The sequence below is a fragment of the Erpetoichthys calabaricus genome, chromosome 8, assembly GCF_900747795.2.
Source record: "Erpetoichthys calabaricus chromosome 8, fErpCal1.3, whole genome shotgun sequence".
NCBI lineage: Eukaryota > Metazoa > Chordata > Cladistia > Polypteriformes > Polypteridae > Erpetoichthys > Erpetoichthys calabaricus.
In genome coordinates this window covers 165,374,233-165,395,873 of record NC_041401.2, presented here as the reverse complement: position 1 = coordinate 165,395,873, position 21,641 = coordinate 165,374,233, and the positions used below count along the sequence as shown (strand labels likewise).

The following is a 21,641-nucleotide window of genomic DNA, read 5'->3' as shown; positions in this document are numbered from 1 at the left end:
ATTAACACAGTGAATACAGATATTTGCGACTAAAATAAGCAATGAAGGATTCAAAATCTTAACAAGCGAGACAACTAAAATGAAGCTGACAAATAAATAATTTCTCATGAAGCAATTGGGTTGGAACAAAAACCTGAAGCCACTGCGGCCTTCTAAGCCCAACTTTGCTCACCCATGTTTTAAAGGATCCGAGTCTTAAATAGCACATCAATTAAATGATCCAAAGGCTGATGCTTTGGTTTCCATACTTTGCTATTGCCATCACTCTGATGCAGGTTCATCTTTGTCTCATCTGTCCACAAGGCCTTTTTCCAGAATTCTGCAGGTTCTTTTAAGTCCTGTTCCACAAACTGTAATTTGGCCATCCTGTTTCTGTGACTAACTAGTGGTTTGCATTTTGCAGTGTGGCCTCTGTATTTCTGCCCATGAAGTCCACATCTACCCACTGAAAACTGTTTCTGATCTGTTGGACAAGTGTTTGGGGATTTTCATTACCATAGTGAGGATTCTTCTGTCATTAGCAGCAGAGGTCTACCAGTTTCTTTGTGATTACTGAGCTCATCAGTGCGCTCTTTCTTCTTACTGATATTCCAGACAGGGGATTTAAGCAATCCTAAGGTTTTATCGATGCTTCTGATAGTTGTATTCTTGTTTTTCAGTCTCATAATGGTTTCTTTGACTTTCATTGACACAGTGCACGTGCTCATGTTGAACAATGGAAAATTCAGACTGCCAAGGGTGGAAGCAAGCTGAGGCATCTTATGAAATCCATCTGAGGAATCACCAATACCTGTGACACCAATCATCCCGAACATCATGGTGCCCTGAAATGGGGGGACCAGGACCATGCAGAAAAAGTGTTGTCATTTCTACACGGTGAGACTAAAATGTATGCAAAACACCCTTAAATGAAAGCTTTTAATCACATCTGGATTGTTTGATTTGTAATTTTAAACTGTGGAGGAGAGGTGTAAATCAATGAAAAATGTCTTTGTTCCAACCGTTATGGAGACACAAAAGACAAAGTGTCATTAAATGTCATTATGGAAATATGAAAAAGCAAACATTCACATTCTTTCTGTACTTGTACAGTATTTTTAACAGAACAGAATGTCTGACTGATAGTTAAAGCAAATGCTGTAACGAAGAAAATAAAAGCTTGGGTTGACATGTTATATGTCACTTACTTACATTCAACTGTCTTTATCCCTAACTGCTATCAAAATATAATGCATTGGGAACTCATCAACAATATCTTGTTTCTTGCTAAGCAGCTGATATTACAGTTACAATCACAGGTCAGTGACCATTACACTAGAGTGGAAACAATAACCATGCTATATACAACTGTTTACTTCATTTTCACATTTACTCAACTCTTCCATCCTCCAACAGCAGAGCTAAAAGCATTATTCACATTTAGAAATGATTAACAACAGCTCAGGAAAAGATTTATCTGCACATGGCGCAATTAATGACTTGGCAAAGTTTTTAAACTTCTTTCAGTTTAACTGAAAACATCTGCAGCCATAAATCCGCCAGTTAATAAACATCAGTTGTAAGCACCGATAATTAGGGAAATCTAATTTGAATATATACTACTCACATACTGGTCTTAACATTTCTAGGTAGCATGGTGGCACAGAGGTTAGCATTGATGCCTGGGAGTCTCAAACTGGGTTTCTGTAGAACTGTAAATAGGAGGGGTATGCAACTCCAGTCCTGAAGGTCCGTAGTGGCTTCCGGTTTTTGCTTTAACCAAATTTTTAATTACAGTGTATTTACTTGTAAAGAATAATGTTTGTTGGGCTTATTTTTAGTTAGCTCGCATGTTATGATTCAGAAAATGTTTAATTGCCTATTTTAGTTTTAAACTGCTGCATTAAGGTTTTGTTGCCCACTTTTTTAACCAGTCATCAATTAATAATAAGGTGCAAATGACAAAGGAGCCACCAGCACTTCAACTAATTTGCTTCCATTTAAACCTGTGCACATGCATCATGATGTGTCTGTGTTAATAGCATGCTTTGAAGTAAATGAGAGAGAAGGAAAAGACCAAGAGGTACAAATCTGTTCGGGGTTTGTACATATGCATAATGTTGTCTATCACACTGTAGAATTTCGTTTTATGACATTTGTTTTGGAACAATGAGAGCACTAACAACCCATATAATTAAACACCAAGTCTCATCGTCTACTAGGCCTGGCTTCTAATTACAAAACTGGCTGGAATGAAAACCTGCACCCACTGCGGACCTCCAGGAGTGGAGTTCAATACCCTTGGTGTAGGGTTAGCATGCTCTGCATGTCTTTCCTCCCATGTCCTCAATAATGTTTGGTTAATGCGATATTCTAAATGACTGGCACCTTATCCACAATTGGTACTTGCCTTGCATCCAATGCAGTTGGGATAATGTTATAGCCTTACCTGACCCAGTTTTGCAGTAAGAAATTTTGAAAATGAATGGAAGAATCAATTTACAAAGGTTACGTAACACATCTTCCAGCTGTTCTTCAGTCAATGGCTTTTTTCTAGAGGTCTTCTGTACATGCCAGGGCTATAGATTCATTTGTAAATTGTTGAAAAGCCTCTGTCTTCCTCAATATGAGATAAGGACATCAATAATTCTTTTTAGATATTATTAGGATTTAAAATTACCTTTCCCAGCAATTTTCAGAAACCTGTGCTCCTGTGCTTGGGATGGATGATCTGATCAGGCCAATACTTTTGTGATAAGAAGCCTTTCACGTTTGATAATGATGGATTTTATCGTGCCAAAAAGTATTAAAATACATTTGAATTTTCTTTTATGTGCTTTCTTCAAGGTGTGCTTTTCAATAATTTTATCCCACAGATGACTCTATACCTAGAGTTCATGCACTTTGTTTGTTCTTTTGGATTCTGTTAAAACAACAGAAAAGCTTGTCTTTTTATCCAAGAGAATTACAAACCACTGAAACTACTATCACTGGACACAGGTGGGCTCAAGTGCATTTATAACAACTTCTGCATTTTAGGTGAAGACTTTGACAGCCTTGTCTAGTGTTTCATAGACAGCTTGGAGTATAATTTTACACTGCTAATTGTACTCCTCATTTTAAAAAATGCTTTCAAATGAGTAGCTAAACAATGATAAAGCTCTTAGGGGAATTCTCAGCTTGAAATGTACTTCTCTAATAACTTCTTTAGAACTTCATAATATCATAATTGTGCAGACAAGTCAAAACTGAGACAACATCAAACCTCTGCTACTGTCTAATAACTGTTTTTCCAAAACTCCAGATTATTTGAATATTCTGCTCACAATACAAAAATCTGTGTATGAGGAAGTCTGGCCAGGACATGCATTGGACATAAAAGCCTGGTAAAAGGCAGAAATGGGAAAGTGTGCATTTGCATGGAGAATGTATGTCATTCTCACGGTACAAAAGCAAGAGTAAAACCAGACAGATAGTATGCTTTATAGGTGCACTAAAGACCACAAACAGGTCAGCTGCACCGGAAGGAAGGGGGAAATAAAAGAGAAGCCTGGCTAGAGGCATGTGATACTCCATACTCCATAGTTCTAGAAGTCAGAATGTTATTTAATGTGATGTTGCATAAATGAAAGGATGGCATGGTGATATAGGGGTTAGCACTACTGCCTCACAGCTCCAAAGCTTTGAGCAGGCATAACTATCGGCTAGATAGACATAACAATAGATCCTGGTTAATTGATGTTCCAGAAGAGTATATAGGGAACATCTGTTGTTCCTCAAACAGTGAAGGCAGCTTGTAAGCTAGAAGCCTCAAGCATACAGATACATTACAGTCTGCCAATGGTAACTCTAACCTTGTGTCCAAGGAGAAGTTGGAAAAATGCCCCAAAGCCAAATCTGATTCCAAAGCACAGGCAAGAACTGACCTCAGGATGTGGTTTAAAGTTTAAAGCTAGGAGTTTGAAGGACAATGAATGCCACAAACTTGATTAACAGAAGAAAGAGTGGACAAAATATATGTAAGAGACAAGGGTGAAATAGGGGTGTGTTTAGTTCTTATGGGCAGAGGACAGAAAAGTAGGCCACTGGACAGCCGTTCCACAGACAGATGGGGACTAGCTCAGAGTGACTCCTAGTGTTTGTTGTTTTCCTGATTTATTCTGTGATCACCTCCTTATTTAACCTCCTTAGCGTTAACCCCTAGAATGACTGGGGCTTAGAATTCTATGTATTTTTGGTTAACCAAGAGTCAAACTCTAGGTGACATTGAATGATGTGCTTTGCACTTTTAAGCCTAAATAACGGTTCGGGCAGTATGCTGCTGCCACCATCTATTAGAGGAAATAGTATCATGCTGCAAAAAATTAAATAGTTTTAACCCTTAAACTGCCGTAACCGGCTATATTCGGTTCCCAGTGCAATTTGTCATCACGCCGAAGCTGATCAGTCCGTGCCAGACATTCGTTGAGCAGCCAGCTCAAGACCACTGCCGCCCCCTAGTGAATCAGCATCACTGTCCATGGGATTGAGCCGCTGTACTAGACTAGCCTGCAAGCATCAGCTTTGGCCTCTATGTGCTAATGTGCAGCCAGTTCAAGCGCAGTTGGCTTGGTGATTTACTGAATTTCATCAATGGCCTCAGTTGTTTCTTGTACATATAATAATAGATTGCTGCAGTAGTTTTTTTTATAGTTTTTACAGTTCATTGACAGTGTGTAAAATGATCAGTGTTGCAGTAATTGTGATGCTCTTTGCAGGAAAAAATAGGTGTTCCATTAAAATTTCACTTTTTCTTGGTGAATTGCAGCAAAGTGAAGCAAAAAAGTATTTTGCGTCCAGGTGTTCATTACATCCCACCCACCCCCCCCCCCCCCCCCCCCCCAAGTATGTGACAATTTAAGGGTTAAATGTTTTGCCACTCTAAAGTAACTCATTAATATTCATGAGTGGAGTGGAGCCTTTAACTAAAACATAATGGCATGTAAACAAGGGGCTATAAAGTCACATTTGAAAAAACTAATACTGAACCATTAATTAAATCCAACAGTAATGATTATAATGTGAATTGGTCATCAGATGTTGATCCAGATAGACAAACCCATGCATATCGCACCATTCAACTTAACTGCTGTGGAAATGTCTGGTGACTTCAGTCACATTTTGCTGCAACAGAATCTACATGACAAAAATGTAAAATGACTGCAATCAAGTAAAAACAACAAGAAAAACATTAGCCCCTTATCACTGTTCACAATACAGCAACTGTCGATGTTCATGTCAGGGAAATGTGGAAGTCAAAAAAAGCCTTGCATTGTGGCACCCTATGTTTATAATAATACATTCTACCTTCTCATGGGCAAGCAAAGGGAAAATATTATATGAAACAAAATATAACAAATATGAGCACAACTATCTCTGCTTTACTGTAACAAAGACTCTGCTTTTGCTTTGTTCAATGGTAAAACAAGACCAACTGTGGGAAAAGTTAGCAAGTAAAATTGCGAGTTTAGGATGTGTTCACGGGAACAAGGTGCAGACTAGTATTGCTATTCACTGCAGCAGATGTAGGCATGTAAGGGTATGAAACCATAGTAGTCAATTATGAGTATGAAGCTCAGCAGGAACAAGTGAGTATGGGTCCATATTTCAAAAGTTGCAAATGCAAGTGCATACAGATACAAATGTCTGCAGGAGTTATGTGAAAATAAGTATGGACATCACTAGGTGCATTTGGCATGGAACATAATTTTCACACCAGTGCAAGATCTAAACTGAAATTGCATAGAGGATAAGCAAATAGCAGCTCAAATGACAGCCCATCCCAAATCATTCCTGGTTGTACGTGGCTTTCCTATATACTTAAAAATAAACAACAGATAGCAGATTCCAAGATCCAGGCCTTTAATGACCTCTTGGGCACAGCCATCAGCAGCGTGTCTGTCTGTGGAGAGAGTATCGACCTTGTCGAGAGGTTTACTTACCTTGGCAGTAACATTCATGTCTCTGGTGACTCTTTCTATGAAGTCAGTAGACTGATTGGGAGAGCATGGAGGGTCATGAGGTCGCTGGAAAGGGGTGTGTGGTGCTCCCGATATCTATGCAAAAGGACGAAGGTTCAAGTCTTTAGAGTCCTGGTGCTTCCTGTCTTGCTATATGGTTGCGAGACATGGATACTATCCAGTGAGCTGAGATGAAGACTGTACTCCTTTGGTACTGTGTCTCTCCGAAAAATCCTTGAGTATCGCTGGTTTGACTTTGTGTTGAATGAGAGGTTGCTCGTGGAGTCCCGAATGAGGTACATTACCTGCATTGTGAGGGAGCATCAGTTATGGCACTATGGCCATGTGACACATTTCCCAGAGGGTGATCCAGCTCGTAGGATCCTCACTGTTGGGGACCCGAGTGGCTGGACTAGGCCAAGGGGTCGCCCACATAACACCTGGCTGCGGCAGATAGAGGGTCATTTCCGGGGTGGGACTGGACCGCGTGTCTGCCTGGGGGGTTGCCAACTGGGATCCAGAGTTGTTTCGTCGTGTGGTGGGTGCAGCAATGCACTGTACCAGTGCATGCTCCCCAACTTGATTTGACTTGATAGCAGATTTAAATTCTAGTCAAATTCAATTAATTTATTGATTTATTGTTACATTGCAAAATAAACAGTTTATAAAAACTAGAAAATCTTTGATATCCACAATTACTGTATAGTTCAACTTGGAAAAATCATATTTAATTTTGTGCTGCCACATAACTATGATAGCAATGGATTTCTTCAACAGCATGTTATTTAAGCTGTTATCTAAATGAAGGGATGGTATGTGAGTAATGTGATTACTGCTTCACAGCTCCAAAGCCCTAACAGTTTGCGTATTCATTAACAGCGAAATCAAATCTTATTATTTTTTTTTAATTTTTACTATAAAGGAATACTGTATGTCATTCCCCAGTGACCTAAACAATATAAATTGTTTAAGCAGGTGTGAAAATGGATAACAGCAGATGAAAATATTTTATAGTCTTCTTTTGTGATGATAACAGGTGAAATATAAAAATAAATATGTACTTAAAATATTTCTGTTTGTTATTAATCTATATATACATAAAATAATATGGTCTGTTTGTCTGTCACATGATTACTCACAAACTAATGGAGCTAGAACCCTGATATTGGTTTTAAGCAAAATATTATGACCTAATATGTTCTGAAAATATTAAAAACGAGGTAGCATACAACCTGGTGACCATGATTTATAGTCATGTCTTTACAGCAAAGTGGTAGAGAAATCAAGTTATAAACACCATAATGTCAGAAAGAAAAAGAGCAGCTACATCTACTAAGCGCCCAGCACATCACAAAAGCCAATTAGGTAACAAAGAATGAGAAATAATAAGACGACAAGAAGCTGAAGCACATAGACAAGCAAGAAGTAATCCTGAATATAGCCGGATATGGTCAGGAAAATCAAAATATTTCAAGTCATGGCAAACTGGTGGCTAAAAACGTTTACTACAATAAAAGCATTGTCACTGCAAGTTCATCTACTGATAATTCCCCAGGACACGGTACATACATGTTCAAAATTCATATTCAAGTGAAAGTATTTTGTTTATTGATCATCAAAGATTGAACTTGTGTAAATAAATGACGCCTCAGACAAGACACTGAACCACATTCACAAGAAAGTAGTAATCTTGAATACAGAGCACTGTTTTTTAAACTATGGCTTACAGGATGCAGCTGCTGAGACATGTAGGGTCTTGACTCACCATTATATGTAATGGGAATGGGTTGCGTGTGGTTTTTCGAGGTGTACTGCGATGGGTTGCTACCGCTCGTTTAAACAATTAGAACATTAGAACAATCTAGACAAGAACAGGCCATTCAGCCCAACAAAGCTCTCCAGTCCAATCCACTTATTTCTTCTAAAAAACCATCAAGTTGAGTTTTGAAAGTCCCTAAAGCAACTGACATTGCTCCGCTATTCTTCAAGAGGACGGCTAAGATAGTTGGCATCAATTTTCAAAGGATTATGATTGTTGGCAGCGATTCTCCAAGGGAAATACATGACTGTAATTGGTGATTCTCCAAGGGAGAACTACCTTTGATATGACTGTTGGTGGTGATTCTCCAAGTGGGCCCCACTCCCAGATCTTACGGTCAACACGGACTGGATCTCAAAGATATTAAGAAGGGTAACATTGGGTGCGAGAAAAAAAAAATGTTTAAGAAACCCTGACATAGAGTAAATGAACTGTAGGCAAACATGATGGCTCATAGGCATGCAAGACAAACTCCAGGATATAGAATACAAGAACACCTCATACACAGAAATGCATGGGAACAATTGAGAAGATCGTCACATACTTGAAAATTCCAACCATGTGAAAGCATTGCTTTTACATCCTTATGCTAATGTTTCTTAGAAAACTACTATTTAGCAAAATTATCAGTAATGTGATTGGTGTCAAGTTCTGTTTTTTAATATTGAAAGCAAAAGAATGTGTTGCTAAAATACAAAAGTTCCACTTGCTCTAGATGAGCCACCAGATATAACAGAATACACATGACTTTTAGAGGAACTGAAAGAAATGGCTATTTAGAAAACATCAGAAGTATCAAAAGCTCCATATCTTTAGCTTAGTTTTTATTTGTATTTGATTTTAGGACCATAGGTCTGCTTGTTTCACTAGTTTTTTTTTATAAAGTTTCAATAAACTTTCTTACAAGGCAACATGTATTGAGAATTTTTGTTTTTTATTACTATATGGAGTGATATTTACGTTTAAATATATGGCATCTTATTACAAATGGCATTAATATTATCACTGGCTGCAGCTTGAAGTGGGGTATCACCATTGAGAGAGACGTGAAGAGAGCAAACCAAATGAACAACTTCTTTAACAGGTTTGACCACCCTAACCCACTTTCACTCTCACCTCGGAGTATTGCACCCTCCACACATCCTTCTGAAGATACCAGCATAGGAAAGACATCCCCACCCATAATTACAACAGTGCAAGTGAGCAGAGAGCTGAGGAGACTTCGTGCCAGCAAAGCAGCGGGTCCAGATGGAGTATCGCCACGACTGCTGAAGGTCTGTGCATCGGAGCTGGGGGGCCTCTACAGCGCATCTTCAACCTGAGCCTGGAACAGGGGAGAGTCCCGAGGCTTTGGAAAACATCTTGTATCACCCCAGTCCCAAAGGTATCACGTCCTAGTGAGCTGAATGACTTTCGGCCTGTTGCTCTGACATCACATGTGATGAAGACCATGGAGAGGCTGCTGCTTCACCACCTTAGGCCACAGGTTCAACACGCCCTTGACCCTCTGCAGTTTGCATATCAGGAGAAGGTGGGAGCAGAGGATGCCATCATCTATATGCTACACCGATCCCTCTCTCACTTGGACAGAGGTAGTGGTGCTGTAAGAATTATGTTTCTAGACTTCTCTAGCGCCTTCAACACAATCCAACCTCTGCTCCTTAGGGACAAGCTGACAGAGATGGGATTAGATTCATATCTAGTGGCATGGATCGTGGACTATCTTAAAGACAGACCTCAGTATGTGCGTCTTGGGAACTGCACGTCTGACATTGTGGTCAGCAACACAGGAGCGCCACAGGAGACTGTACTTTCTCCGGTCCTGTTCAGCCTATATACATCGGACTTCCAATACAACTCGGAGTCCTGCCATGTGCAAAAGTTCGCTGATGACACTGCTATTGTGGGCTGCATCAGGAATGGGCTGGAGGAGGAGTATAGGGACCTAATCAATGACTTTGTTAAATGGTGCGACTCAAACCACCTACACCTGAACACCAGCAAAACCAAAGAGCTGGTGGTGGATTTTAGGAGGCCCAGACCCCTCATAGACCCAGTGATCATCAAAGGTGACTGTGTGCAGATGGTGCAGACCTATAAATATCTGGGAGTGCAGCTGGATGATAAATTAGACTGGACTGCCAATACTGATGCGCTGTGCAAGAAAGGACAGAGCCGGTTATACTACCTTAGAAGGCTGGCGTCCTTCAACATCTGCAATAAGATGCTGCAGATGTTCTATCAGACGGTTGTGGTGAGCGCCCTATTCTACGCAGTGGTGTGCTGGGGAGGCAGCATTAAGAGGAAAGATGCCTCACGTCTGGACAAACTGGTGAGGAAGGCAAGCTCTATTGTTGGCATGGAGCTGGACAGTTTAACATCTGTGGCAGAGCGAAGGGCGCTCAGCAGGCTCCTATCAATTATGCAGAATCCACTGCATCCACTTAATAGTATCATCTCCAGACAGAAGAGCAGCTTCAGCGACAGACTGCTGTCACTGTCCTGCTCCACTGACAGATTGAGGAGATCGTTTCTCCCCCAAACTATGCGACTCTTTAATTCCACCCGGGGGGGTAAACGTTAACATTCAACATTATACATAGTTATTGTCTGTTTTTCACCTGCATTATTATCATTCTTTAATTTAATATTATTTATTGTATCAGTATGCTGCTGCTGAAGAATGTGAATTTCCCATTGGGATTAATAAAGTATCTATCTATCTATCTATTAAGAAACGTACCTGCAGGCTGTCTCTACGGACTCTTCTGCTTGGTTTAGGGTGCAAGTGCTGGTCTTCCGTGCCTAGCATAAAAGAAACAAAGTATTATAATTATACATCCTTTTCTTTACTTGGACACTATATATTTATGTCTTAATTACAGTTATAGACGTGAGTGTGTGGAAGTGTGGAAGTAATTAAAGTAGGGTTTGTTTTTTTTTTACTACCTTAAAGTAGACTGTTTAGTATCATACCCTTGGTTTATTGCTATTGCTATTTCTACCATTGCATTAGGATCTACTATGTTTATCCTAGACCACTTTTTAAAATCATTCCCAGAGTTCATTATTTTATTATCTTAATATCTTAAAATTGCTGAAGATTATTTTAAGCTTAAAGATGATTATATTTTTGGCAGATAGTATTTAGACTTCAGCTGCAATAGATATCTCAACTATGTTTTATTCTCAAACGCCGCCTCGGGGCGGGCCTGTTTGGTTTTGGACGTGCTCTGTCTCTTTGAATGTCAGAGGACTGGGGCATTGCGAAGTGGGATCAAGCCTCATGCGGGGAGGCAAAATGGGGGGGTGGGGGGAGAGAAGGAGAGCAGGCTATATTTAATCTATTCTTCTAATCCTTATAACTATAAATATCATCGTAACAATAGGCTATATAGCAATAACTCATGGGGAAATTTGAAATTAAGATTAAAACTGCCTCACTACCAGTTAAGACTATAAAATGACATTAAAAACTCAGAATCAATGTCTCTATGATGGGACAGTTAACTTTGTGAGCTGAAATGTTAAAGGCCTGAATCACGAATTAAAGAGAAAGAAAGTATGCTCTCACCTAACAGGCTTAAACGCTAAAATAGTATTTTTACAGGAGACCAACTTACTAAGCAAGGATCAATCCAGACTACAAAAAGACTGGACTGGCCAAATGTTCAATTCTAGCTTTACAAAGAAAACTAGAGGTGTGGGAATTCTCATACACAGAACAGTCCCATTTGTAGCTTCAGATGTAGTATAGGACCCTGAAGGGAGATATGTGATGGTCATGAGCAACTTATTCAACAGTAAAATGATTTTGATAAATGTTTATGCACCCAATGTCGATGATAAGGAATTCATGCAAAATCTATTTGCATCCATTCCAAACACATAAAATTATAATGGCTGGGGACTTTAATTGTGTTTTAAATCCACTCTTAGATAGGACTCCTGTGACGGCGGGACGACATCTAACACTGCAAAGACAATTACACAGTTTGTAACTGACCACAACTTATCAGACCCCTGGAGGTTTCTTAACCCAAACTCAAGAACATATTCGTTCTACTCACCAGTGCATCATAGCTACTCAAGGATTATTTTTTTATAGATAATAATTTTTTGCCTACGATTAAATCATGCAAATATGACACAATTGTTATCTCCGACCATGCCCCTCTAGTCTTGGAGCCAAAATTAAGCCCCTCACACTCACCTCGCAGATGGCGTCTTAATCCTCTTCTTTTGGCAGACGAGAACTGCACAGAATTTATATCCAAACAAATCGGCTTCTTCCTAGAGATAAACATACCCTCAGAGGTTTCTGCAGGAACACTCTGGGATAATTCTAAAGGCCTTCTTAAGAGGACAGATTATTTCATATCTTTCCCACAGAAATAAATTAGAAACCAAGAAAGCGTCAGAGCTAAGAAGCGAAATTACTAGAACAGATGAAGAACAAGCCAGGCGTCCAAGTGAAGCTCTTCATAGGAAAAGGCAGGCTCTGCATACAGAACTCAACATCTTGACAACTAAAGAAACTGAACAACTTATTTATAAGTCAAGACATCATTACTATGAACACAGAGAAAAAGCTAATAAGCTTTTAGCTCAACAAATTCACAAACAAGAAGTTCGCAATGCAATCCCAGTAATCACCAACACGAATGGAGAAGAAATCATTGACCATAAAAATATAATGCACACATTTAGAGATTATTATAAATCCTTATATTCTACTGAGTTCAAAGACGACAACACACAATCTAATGCATTTCTGGATACATTACAGACACCACAAATAGATGCTTTAAGTGCTGAGGAACTGGATAAACCTCTGACCCTATCAGAATTACTAGATGCTATAAAGTCACTTCAAAGCGGGAAATCAGCAGGCCCTGATGGTTACCCCGTAGAATTTTATAAGAAATTCTTCACTCAGCTAGCTCCCCTCTTATTTACATCAAATTCTACCTCAAACTTTTCGTCAAGCATTAATCACCATCTTTCCTAAACAAAATAAGGACTTGTTACAATGTGTATCATACAGACCAATTTCACTCCTGAATAATGGATGTTAAGATACTCTCAAAAATTATAGCTAGAAGGATGGAGAAAGTGCTGCCCTCGGTAATATCACAGGATTAAACTGGATTTATTAAAGGCCAACACTTATCTTCCAATCTCCGACGCCTGTTTAATGTAATATATTCACCAGCAAAGTCAAACACCCCAGAGATATTACTATCATTAGACGCAGAAAAAGCGTTTGATATGATTGAATGGAGCTACCTTTTCACTGCATTGGAGAAATTTGGGTTTGGCCCGAATATTTGTGCATGGACCAAACTACTGTATACCAATCCAGAAGCTTCAGTTTGTATTAACAACATTTGTTTAGACTACTTTAAGCTAGAACGTGGCACCAGACAAGGATGCCCCTTGTCACCACTGCTGTTTACAATCGCCATTGAACCACTGGCGGCTCACTGTCGAAATTCTTATCAGATAAAGGGGATTATCAGAGAAGGACTGGAACAGAAAATTTCTCTATATGCAGATATGGTTTTATATATATCAGACCCAGAAAACACTGTGCCTGCAGTTTTAACAGCACTCACAGAATTTCAAAAGATATCTGGTCTCAGAATTAATCTGAATAAAAGTATACTCTTTCCAGTAAATTCACAAGCATATAATATTAGATTGGACACCCTACCTTTTACCATAGCAGATCAGTTTAAATACCTTGGGGTAAATACCACAAGTAAACATAAAGCTCTTTATCAACAAAATTTTGCCATCTGTATGAAAAAAATTAAGCAAGACTTGCAGCAGAATGAAATATTTCAGCCTACCAGAGCACAGTATTGTTTAACTAATGGAAATGAAAATTCAGGTTTTTTTCAAGGGTCAACCCTTCATCTCACTCTAGCCGGAAGAATTAACGTTGTTAAGATGAATATCCTTCCTAAACTTCTTTTTTTATTTCAAAACATTCCAATATATATCAATAAATCATTGTTTAAGCAATTAGATTCAACTATAACCTCATTTATTTGGAACTCAAAACACGCACGTATCCGAAGAGCGACCCCACAAATAACTCAGGCAGAAGGTGGCATGGCTTTACCTAATTTCCAGTTTTATTACTGGGCAGCAAACATACAAGCCATAAAAACCTGGACACAAAAAAATGAACACACACAGGCTTGGCCCACAATAGAATTAAAATTCTGTATTACTTCTTTATACTCCCTGTTCTGCGCTCCAATAAATGCAAGTTATCGCAAATATACTAATAACCCAATTGTGCTTTACTCACTCAGAATATGGAACCAACTTAGAAAGCATTTTAAGATGGAAAATTTTTTATCTGTGGCACCTCTGCAAGAGAACCACCTCTTTCAACCCTCGCAAACATATCTATTTTGTAATACCTGGAAAAGATTTGGGATTAAATTGCTCAGAGATCTTTATATAGACAATATCTTTGCATCCTTTGAACAATTACGTTCCAAATTCAACCTCCCAGCTACACATTTCTTTAACAAAGTTTCTAATTTGAAGATAGTGAAACAGAAACTGCCCGATTTTCCTCATCTCGTACCCTCCACCATGCTGGAAAAAATACTGCTCAATTTCGAGGAATTAAAACACCATTTCCGCATTATATAAAATCTTATTAGAATCCCTTCCTTTCAAAGATCCAAGAGGACATTGGAAAAAAGATCTCTTAATCAATATATCAGAAAAGGAGTGGAAGGTAGCATTGCAGAGAATTCACTCGAGCTCCATATTCGCAAAGCACAGAATTATTCAACTAAAAATTATATATCGAGCTCATCTGTCTCGCTTAAAACTGTCCAAAATGTTTCCAGGGCAAGATCCAACCTGCGAACGCTGCAACCAAGCTCCTGCCTCACTGGGTCACATGTTTTGGGCCTGCACCAAATTAACATCATTTTGGACCAAAATTTTTAAGTGCCTTTCAGACAGCCTTGGTGTCACAATCCCTCCTAACCCATTAACAGCTGTGTTCGGTTTTCTTCCAAACGGACTTGAAGTGCAGAAGGACAAGCAAACGGTGATTGCATTCACTACACTTTTGGCACGCAGACTTATTTTGTTAAATTGGAAGAATCCTAACTCTCCTCTAATAAGTCAGTGGGAAACCGATGTTTTATATTATTTGAAATTGGAAAAAATCAAATTCTCAGTTAGAGGATCTGTACAGAATTTTTTCAAAACCTGGCAGGATCTAATCAATAATATTTTAGAATAAGAAGAAATAATTACTTCCGCATTTCTTTCCCTTCTCCATTTTTTTTTACCTATATATATTTTTTCCTTTCTTTTGTTTATTTTTGCCCTATTAAAAAGCCCTAAGCAATTCTCCTTTGGCCATGCTCTCCTTCTCAAGAGTGGGGTTTGATTTGTCTTCAATTCTTTTTTGTATAAATTGATCTATTTGTATGGAATGATTACAATAAAATTAATAAATAAAATTAAAAAAAAAAAAAGAAACAGTCAATTATTTGTGTTTTCAATAAGTCATAATGGAATTCCAGCGTAACTGGAGAAAAGATGGAAAAAAAGTTCCAAGGTATATCACCTTTGACAATATTGGTAAAGTTTTCATTCATTCACATGTCAAAATGCACTATTATTCTATCTCCACACCATTAAAAACCAAAAACAGGGGCTGAAATAGACAAGGCTGTTGGATTTTAGAAGTACACCACTCATGGTTTCCAATGCATGTGACATACATTTTGTCACCCACACCTCACCAATCAAGTATTGATGCCTATGAACATCTGAATCTACCCACAAGTGAATAAGCAAATGCAGCCTAACAGACAGAATGCCCTCTAGAAGGTACATGAGCCACCACATGACCGCACATAAGCAATGTCAATCCACAAAGTCAATCAAATGCTTACATTAAAGAAAACTCTCATCAATAACACAATAAATCCTTTCTCATTCCATACAAATAAAAGAACCACCAATGTACCAATTGAACGATCAACGTGCAGTAAAGGGAAAGCAGGTAGATTCTGGTTGTGCAGGTATACAAAGTGTACACGTGGCCTTCTGAGGCATTAGTACTGTTTCTCATTAGCTCATCTACAATTTAATGGTGCTTTGAATGTTTATGGAATCTTCCATACTGACTGCAAGCATGAATTAGAATTAAAAAAATAAAATTACACTGAATAGGGAGTGGTGTTTTGTCTTGGGAACAAGAAACACCCTTAACGACGATGGTTGCATCCCCTCGGTCTAGATGGTCCTTGAATTCCCCTGCAAAACAAGCATGAAAAAAAAAATTAACATAATACCTAAGGAGAGGCTTCTTAACTGAAATTGCAGCTCACTGTCTCTGGGATGCTGTATACTGTTTGCATCTGTTATAAATGTAGTTTTTTCATCTGAGAAGACACCCAGCGCCTATATATATATATATATATATATATATATATATATATATATATATATATATATATATATAAAATGCTAAGGGTTGTGTCCTCCTGTCAACAGATTACTCGAGAAACACTGGGGTTAGAACCTTGATCTTGACCTTAACTGAAAGATTATAACATGGTACATGTCAGTGAAGCAAAAAATGTTGCTAGCACAAGCTCTGCAAAGTTATTGGGGTTCACATTATTATTCTTACGACAAACTGCATAGGCAAACTGATCAAGAAGGTGACATGGCAGAAAGGAAAAACAAAGAGACATCTGCAGAGCTTGAGGCAAACTGCAGTATCCAATTACGTGATAGGAACAAGAAGAATGACAGCTCTGGCATCCTCTGCATGTCAAAAAACATTCAGTAATGCAACCTGCTAGACCTGGAACCTTGATCTTAGGAGGACTGCAGGTTAGGTTATTTTCTAGTATGGTACCATTAAATGTTCTTAAGCAAGTCATGTGTCCCTCTAGCAACTAACTCTTGTTAATTTGGTAGGCCCACAGGACAGACTGAGATGACACAGACACAAAGAGTTGCAAAGCTCTAATAACAATAAAGGAGTTCCACTAGTACTAACTAGTTAATATTATGGTCATTCTAAAAATAAGGACCCATAAAAGATAACGGCAGTAATCATAAGTCCCTAAAAAATAGATGCAGTTAAATATAAAGTGCAAGCAAAAACTTAATGCTCTTTCCACTAAAGCATACATGTCTGTGGGTCTGTCCAGTTGCTATGTCTCTATCATTCCAAAAGATGGAACATCACAAACATTTTAGTAATGAAGTGCATTGCATTTGTCATTCCACAGACATTAACACCACTTTTACCAATTCCATACCAAATGATATATACAGTGCATCCGGAAAGTATTCACAGCGCATCACTTTTTCCACATTTTGTTATTTAACAGCCTTATTCCAAAAAGGATTAAATTCATTTTTTTCCCTCAGAATTCTACACAAAACACCCCATAATGACAACATGAAAAAAGTTTACTTGAGATTTTTGCAAATTTATTAAAAATAAAAAAAATTGAGAAAGCACGTGTACATAAGTATTCACAGCCTTTGCCATGAAGCTCAAAATTGAGCTCAGGTGCATCCTGTTTCCCCTGATCATCCTGGAGATGTTTCTGAAGCTTAATTGGAGTCCACCTGTGGTAAATTGTGTTGACTGGACATGATTTGGAAAGGCACACACCTGTCTATATAAGGTCCCACAGTTGACAGTTCATGTCAGAGCACAAACCAAGCATGAAGTCAAAGGAATTGTCTCTAGACCTCCGAGACAGGATTGTCTCGTGGCACAAATCTGGGGAAGGTTACAGAAAAATTTCTGCTGCTTTGAAGGTCCCAATGAGCACAGTGGCCTCCATCATCCGTAAGTGGAAGAAGTTCGAAACCACCAGGACTCTTCCTAGAGCTGGCCGGCCATCTAAACTGAGCGATCGGGGGAGAAGGGCCTTAGTCAGGGAGGTGATCAAGAACCCGATGGTCACTCTGTCAGAGCTCCAGAGGTCCTCTGTGGAGAGAGGAGAACCTTCCAGAAGGACAATCATCTCTGCAGCAATCCACCAATCAGGCCTGTATGGTACAGTGGCCAGACGGAAGCCACTCCTTAGTAAAAGGCACATGGCAGCCCACCTGGAGTTTGCCAAAAGGCACCTGAAGGACTCTCAGACCATGAGAAAGAAAAGTCTCTGGTCTGATGAGACAAAGATTGAACTCTTTGGTGTGAATGCCAGGCGTCACGTTTGGAGGAAACCAGGCACCACTCATCACCAGACCAATACCATCCCTACAGTGAAGCATGGTGGTGGCAGCATCATGCTGTGGGGATGTTTTCAGCGGCAGGGACTGGGAGATTACTCAGGATAAAGGGAAAGATGACTGCAGCAATGTACAGAGACATCCTGGATGAAAACCTGCTCCAGAGAGCTCTTGACCTCAGACTGGGTCGACGGTTCATCTTTCAGCAGGACAACGACCCTAAGAACACAGCCAAGATATCAAATGAGTGGCTTCAGGATAACTCTGTGAATGTCCTTGAGTGGCCCAACCAGAGCCCAGACTTGAATCCGATTGAACATCTCTGGAGAGATCTTAAAATGGCTATGCACCGACGCTTCCCATCCAACCTCATGGAGCTTGAGAGGTGCTGCAAAGAGGAATGGGCAAAACTCGATAGATGTGCCAAGCTTGTGGTATCATATTCAAAAAGACTTGAGGCTGTAATTGCTGCTAAAGGTGCATCGACAAAGTATTGAGCAAAGGCTGTGAACACTTATGTACATGGGATTTCTCAGTTTTTTTATTATTAACAAATTTGCAAAAACCTCAAGTAAACTTTTTTCACGTTGTCATTATGGGGTGTTGTGTGTAGAATTCTGAGGATAAAAATGAATTTAATCCATTTTGGAATAAGGCTGTAACATAACAAAATGTGGAAAAAGTGATGCGCTGTGAATACTTTCCGGAGGCACTGTAACAGAGGCCTATGCATTGCATTGTGTGCTACAAACGTTAAAGCTGAGGGCTACATTGATTACCCATCTAAGGTGGGATGAAATCTATGTAACACAACTAGTAAAACAATAAATGATTAATATCAATGCAACTCAGCAGAAGACTAACTCAGAGTAAAGGGGCTGCTGACAGAAACTACGTCATGCAGTGCTCTCACAGTTAAGCCAGAAAAGTGTCACACAATGTGTTATTGTAATTGCTCATGATGACCAGTGCTTTATTAAGATTCCTCCTCTGTCTCTGGAGAGTTCATCTTAACTACCAGCCTTCCTTGTGAGTTACTGTTGTTGGCTTTATCTGCAGTAATGCCACTGCAGACTTCACCTGCTACAACAGATTGCTAAAACCTCTCTAATGGAGACTTGCATGACCAGAGGACACGAACTTCAACAAAAAACAGAAATAATCTTAGTTAATAATCTGAGTTGCTTACTCAATGAAATGTAAGTTGTGGTTACTTTGCATGTTTGCATATGTTTGTGTGAAATAGCAAATACCTTGCATTACCTTATAAAATGTGTTATTTTGTTATCCTAGCTACAACTACACAATTGACCAGCAAGCACCCTCAGATAAACCTTGTATTACGTATCCTACTTTGTCCAAATGTCAGTAAAAATCACCTAAAAGGAACAATTAAAATCAACTAGGCACCATCACAATCAAATAGTTAATCTTTATTTTATATAGTGTTTTGAACAGCTGGCACTATCATAAAACAATGCATTTACACCATGTAGAAATGAAAACAGCAATTATTTTCACTTTCCTTATAGTGGGGTTTCAAGCAGCACATAATGGAGCTGACATTTTGTGCCGTTTGCAATAGTTCCTTGAGGAACTTGTTTGCCAGCAGTACCAGTGTGATTCCCTAGAGTCGCTTCAGGATTCCCATATGCTACAGGGCACTCTTCTATTTAAACCTCACGCCAGTTTTTGGGTGAAAACTATAAGCTTATTTGATTCAATGGTAGTGTTTTTTGTTTTGTTTATTTTAATTTTCCACTCAAACTCCAAGCACATAATGCAAACTTTAAAGTAATTCACTTTCACAGGCTACCAGAATAAAAAAAAAAAAGGACAAAATTGATGTGTCCACTAAACATACAAATTTTAAGGTAATCTCCTATAAGATGTCAAACACTTACAAGTATGTGGAGTTGGATTTGGAATTATGACCGGCAAAGGTTCAATGATAGGGGGAACAGGAATTTGTCCTCTTTGGCAAAGAATGTCAACCACACGGTTTTGGCCAGCTTCTCGGAGACACTCCAGGAAAAGATGGAAAGCTTGACTTCCTCGACCCTCCAGGTCTGTGAGCAGCTGCCGGGAGCAGTCTCTGCGAACCGATTTGCTCTGAAGTCAGAAAAGAGCAACATTTTTAATGAACTAGTATGGATCAGGATTTGCTGTACCCCATAGTTTTGCTGTTAGTACTCCCATTTACCTTTAAAAACCTGTTGCTTTAGAAAGAAAAAGAATGGGTCTCAAGAAATTATGACATAATAAGAGAAATGTGTTTCTACACATAGAAAGGTGCAAACACTATGAGCCCATATATGGATGTTAGTGTGTAAAGAGACTTTCGTTGGAGGAGGGTGGTGTTGGGGGTGTTCATCCCCATTAAGAAGGCCCTAGGGCTCTCTGATTATAACCCAAATTATCAATTTCTTTTCACATTAGAATTCTGGTTTCATTCATGAATTTGTCATACAAAATGGTCCCATACATGAGCCAACATTTATGGCACATCAATACCTCTGTGTTTCAATTTTTAACCCCAGCATATTTAAAAGTACAGCTGTTTTCCAGTATGTAGATTTTAGCTGGAGATTTTGACATCCACACATGTCATTCTAGTATGATGCTGCACTGTATGATCTGAGCTGTATAGTAGTTTTAAAATCCCCCGAGAGTTTGATGGAAAAAAAAGACACAGGCAGTTGAGAACAAAGGCAGCCACTCCCTAATGTGTACCTTTCTGAGTCTGATGGAAAAAAAGACACAGGCAGGTGAGTCTGGCAACTCAAAAGCAGAGAGAATCCAAGGTGACAATTACACCTTAATATAAAAAAGGAAAATGGAAATCTTGCCAAGCTCAGTTTCAAATAGATTCACAGTATATGACTCAAATCCAATGGAGAAAATGCAAAACACTGCTAAATTATGGGTGTACATCCTTTAAAACTGTTGCTAATATCTTCTTCACTTTAACATCATATATACACACCCATCCACATTTTTATTCCATATGTATCTGCAATGCAATGTTTGACCAAGGCCTGCAATTTGTTCTTAAAATCTTGTTAGATTTATATTTAAAAACATAAGTTTTGTCACCATCAAGCAGGCATATTATAAAGCACTTTTAAAACATTTTATGCTTTAGTTCAAGTTTGTCACAATCCTGCTTTTGCTTTTAAGATTCTATAGTTTTCTCTTGTCTCTAAAAATCACTGGGTTTGGAAGTCAAGGAATCTAGCAGTTACCTTTATTTTTCTATTGGAGGCATCTTTGACAATGTTAAAAAAAACAAATTACATTCTCCCGTAGCACCATTTTGTTTTCATTGTTGGCGCCACCATTGGGTGACCAGTGTTGTCTTGGTTGGTAGGCAGTTGCTAGGGAGGACAGTCAGGAATGCACTATGCATGACATCATTCCTGTGTTGGTATAAAGGTCAGCAATTCCAAGTGGTCCAAGTTTGACAGGTCCATGCAATTCCTGGTGGTCCAAGTTTGACAATTAACTTAAAGCCATTCTACTTCTTTCTTTATTTCAAATAATTTTTGGCTTTGAACACTCTTCTAGCTCTTACTACAATTTACATC

At 38.9% G+C, this 21,641-nt stretch overlaps 1 protein-coding gene across 1 annotated transcript in view; it reads right to left on the bottom strand.

Annotated features, from left to right (window-relative positions):
• casp9 (caspase 9, apoptosis-related cysteine peptidase) overlaps positions 1 to 21,641 on the bottom strand; it is a 60,161-nt gene that overhangs the window by 14,245 nt on the left and 24,275 nt on the right. The window contains exons 3-5 of the mRNA XM_028807723.2: positions 19,959 to 20,166; positions 16,012 to 16,104; positions 10,541 to 10,602 (exon numbers count right to left, since the gene is read on the bottom strand). Coding sequence (XP_028663556.1) covers positions 10,541 to 10,602; positions 16,012 to 16,104; positions 19,959 to 20,166 — 363 coding nt within the window. The remainder of the gene's footprint in view (positions 1 to 10,540; positions 10,603 to 16,011; positions 16,105 to 19,958; positions 20,167 to 21,641) is intronic.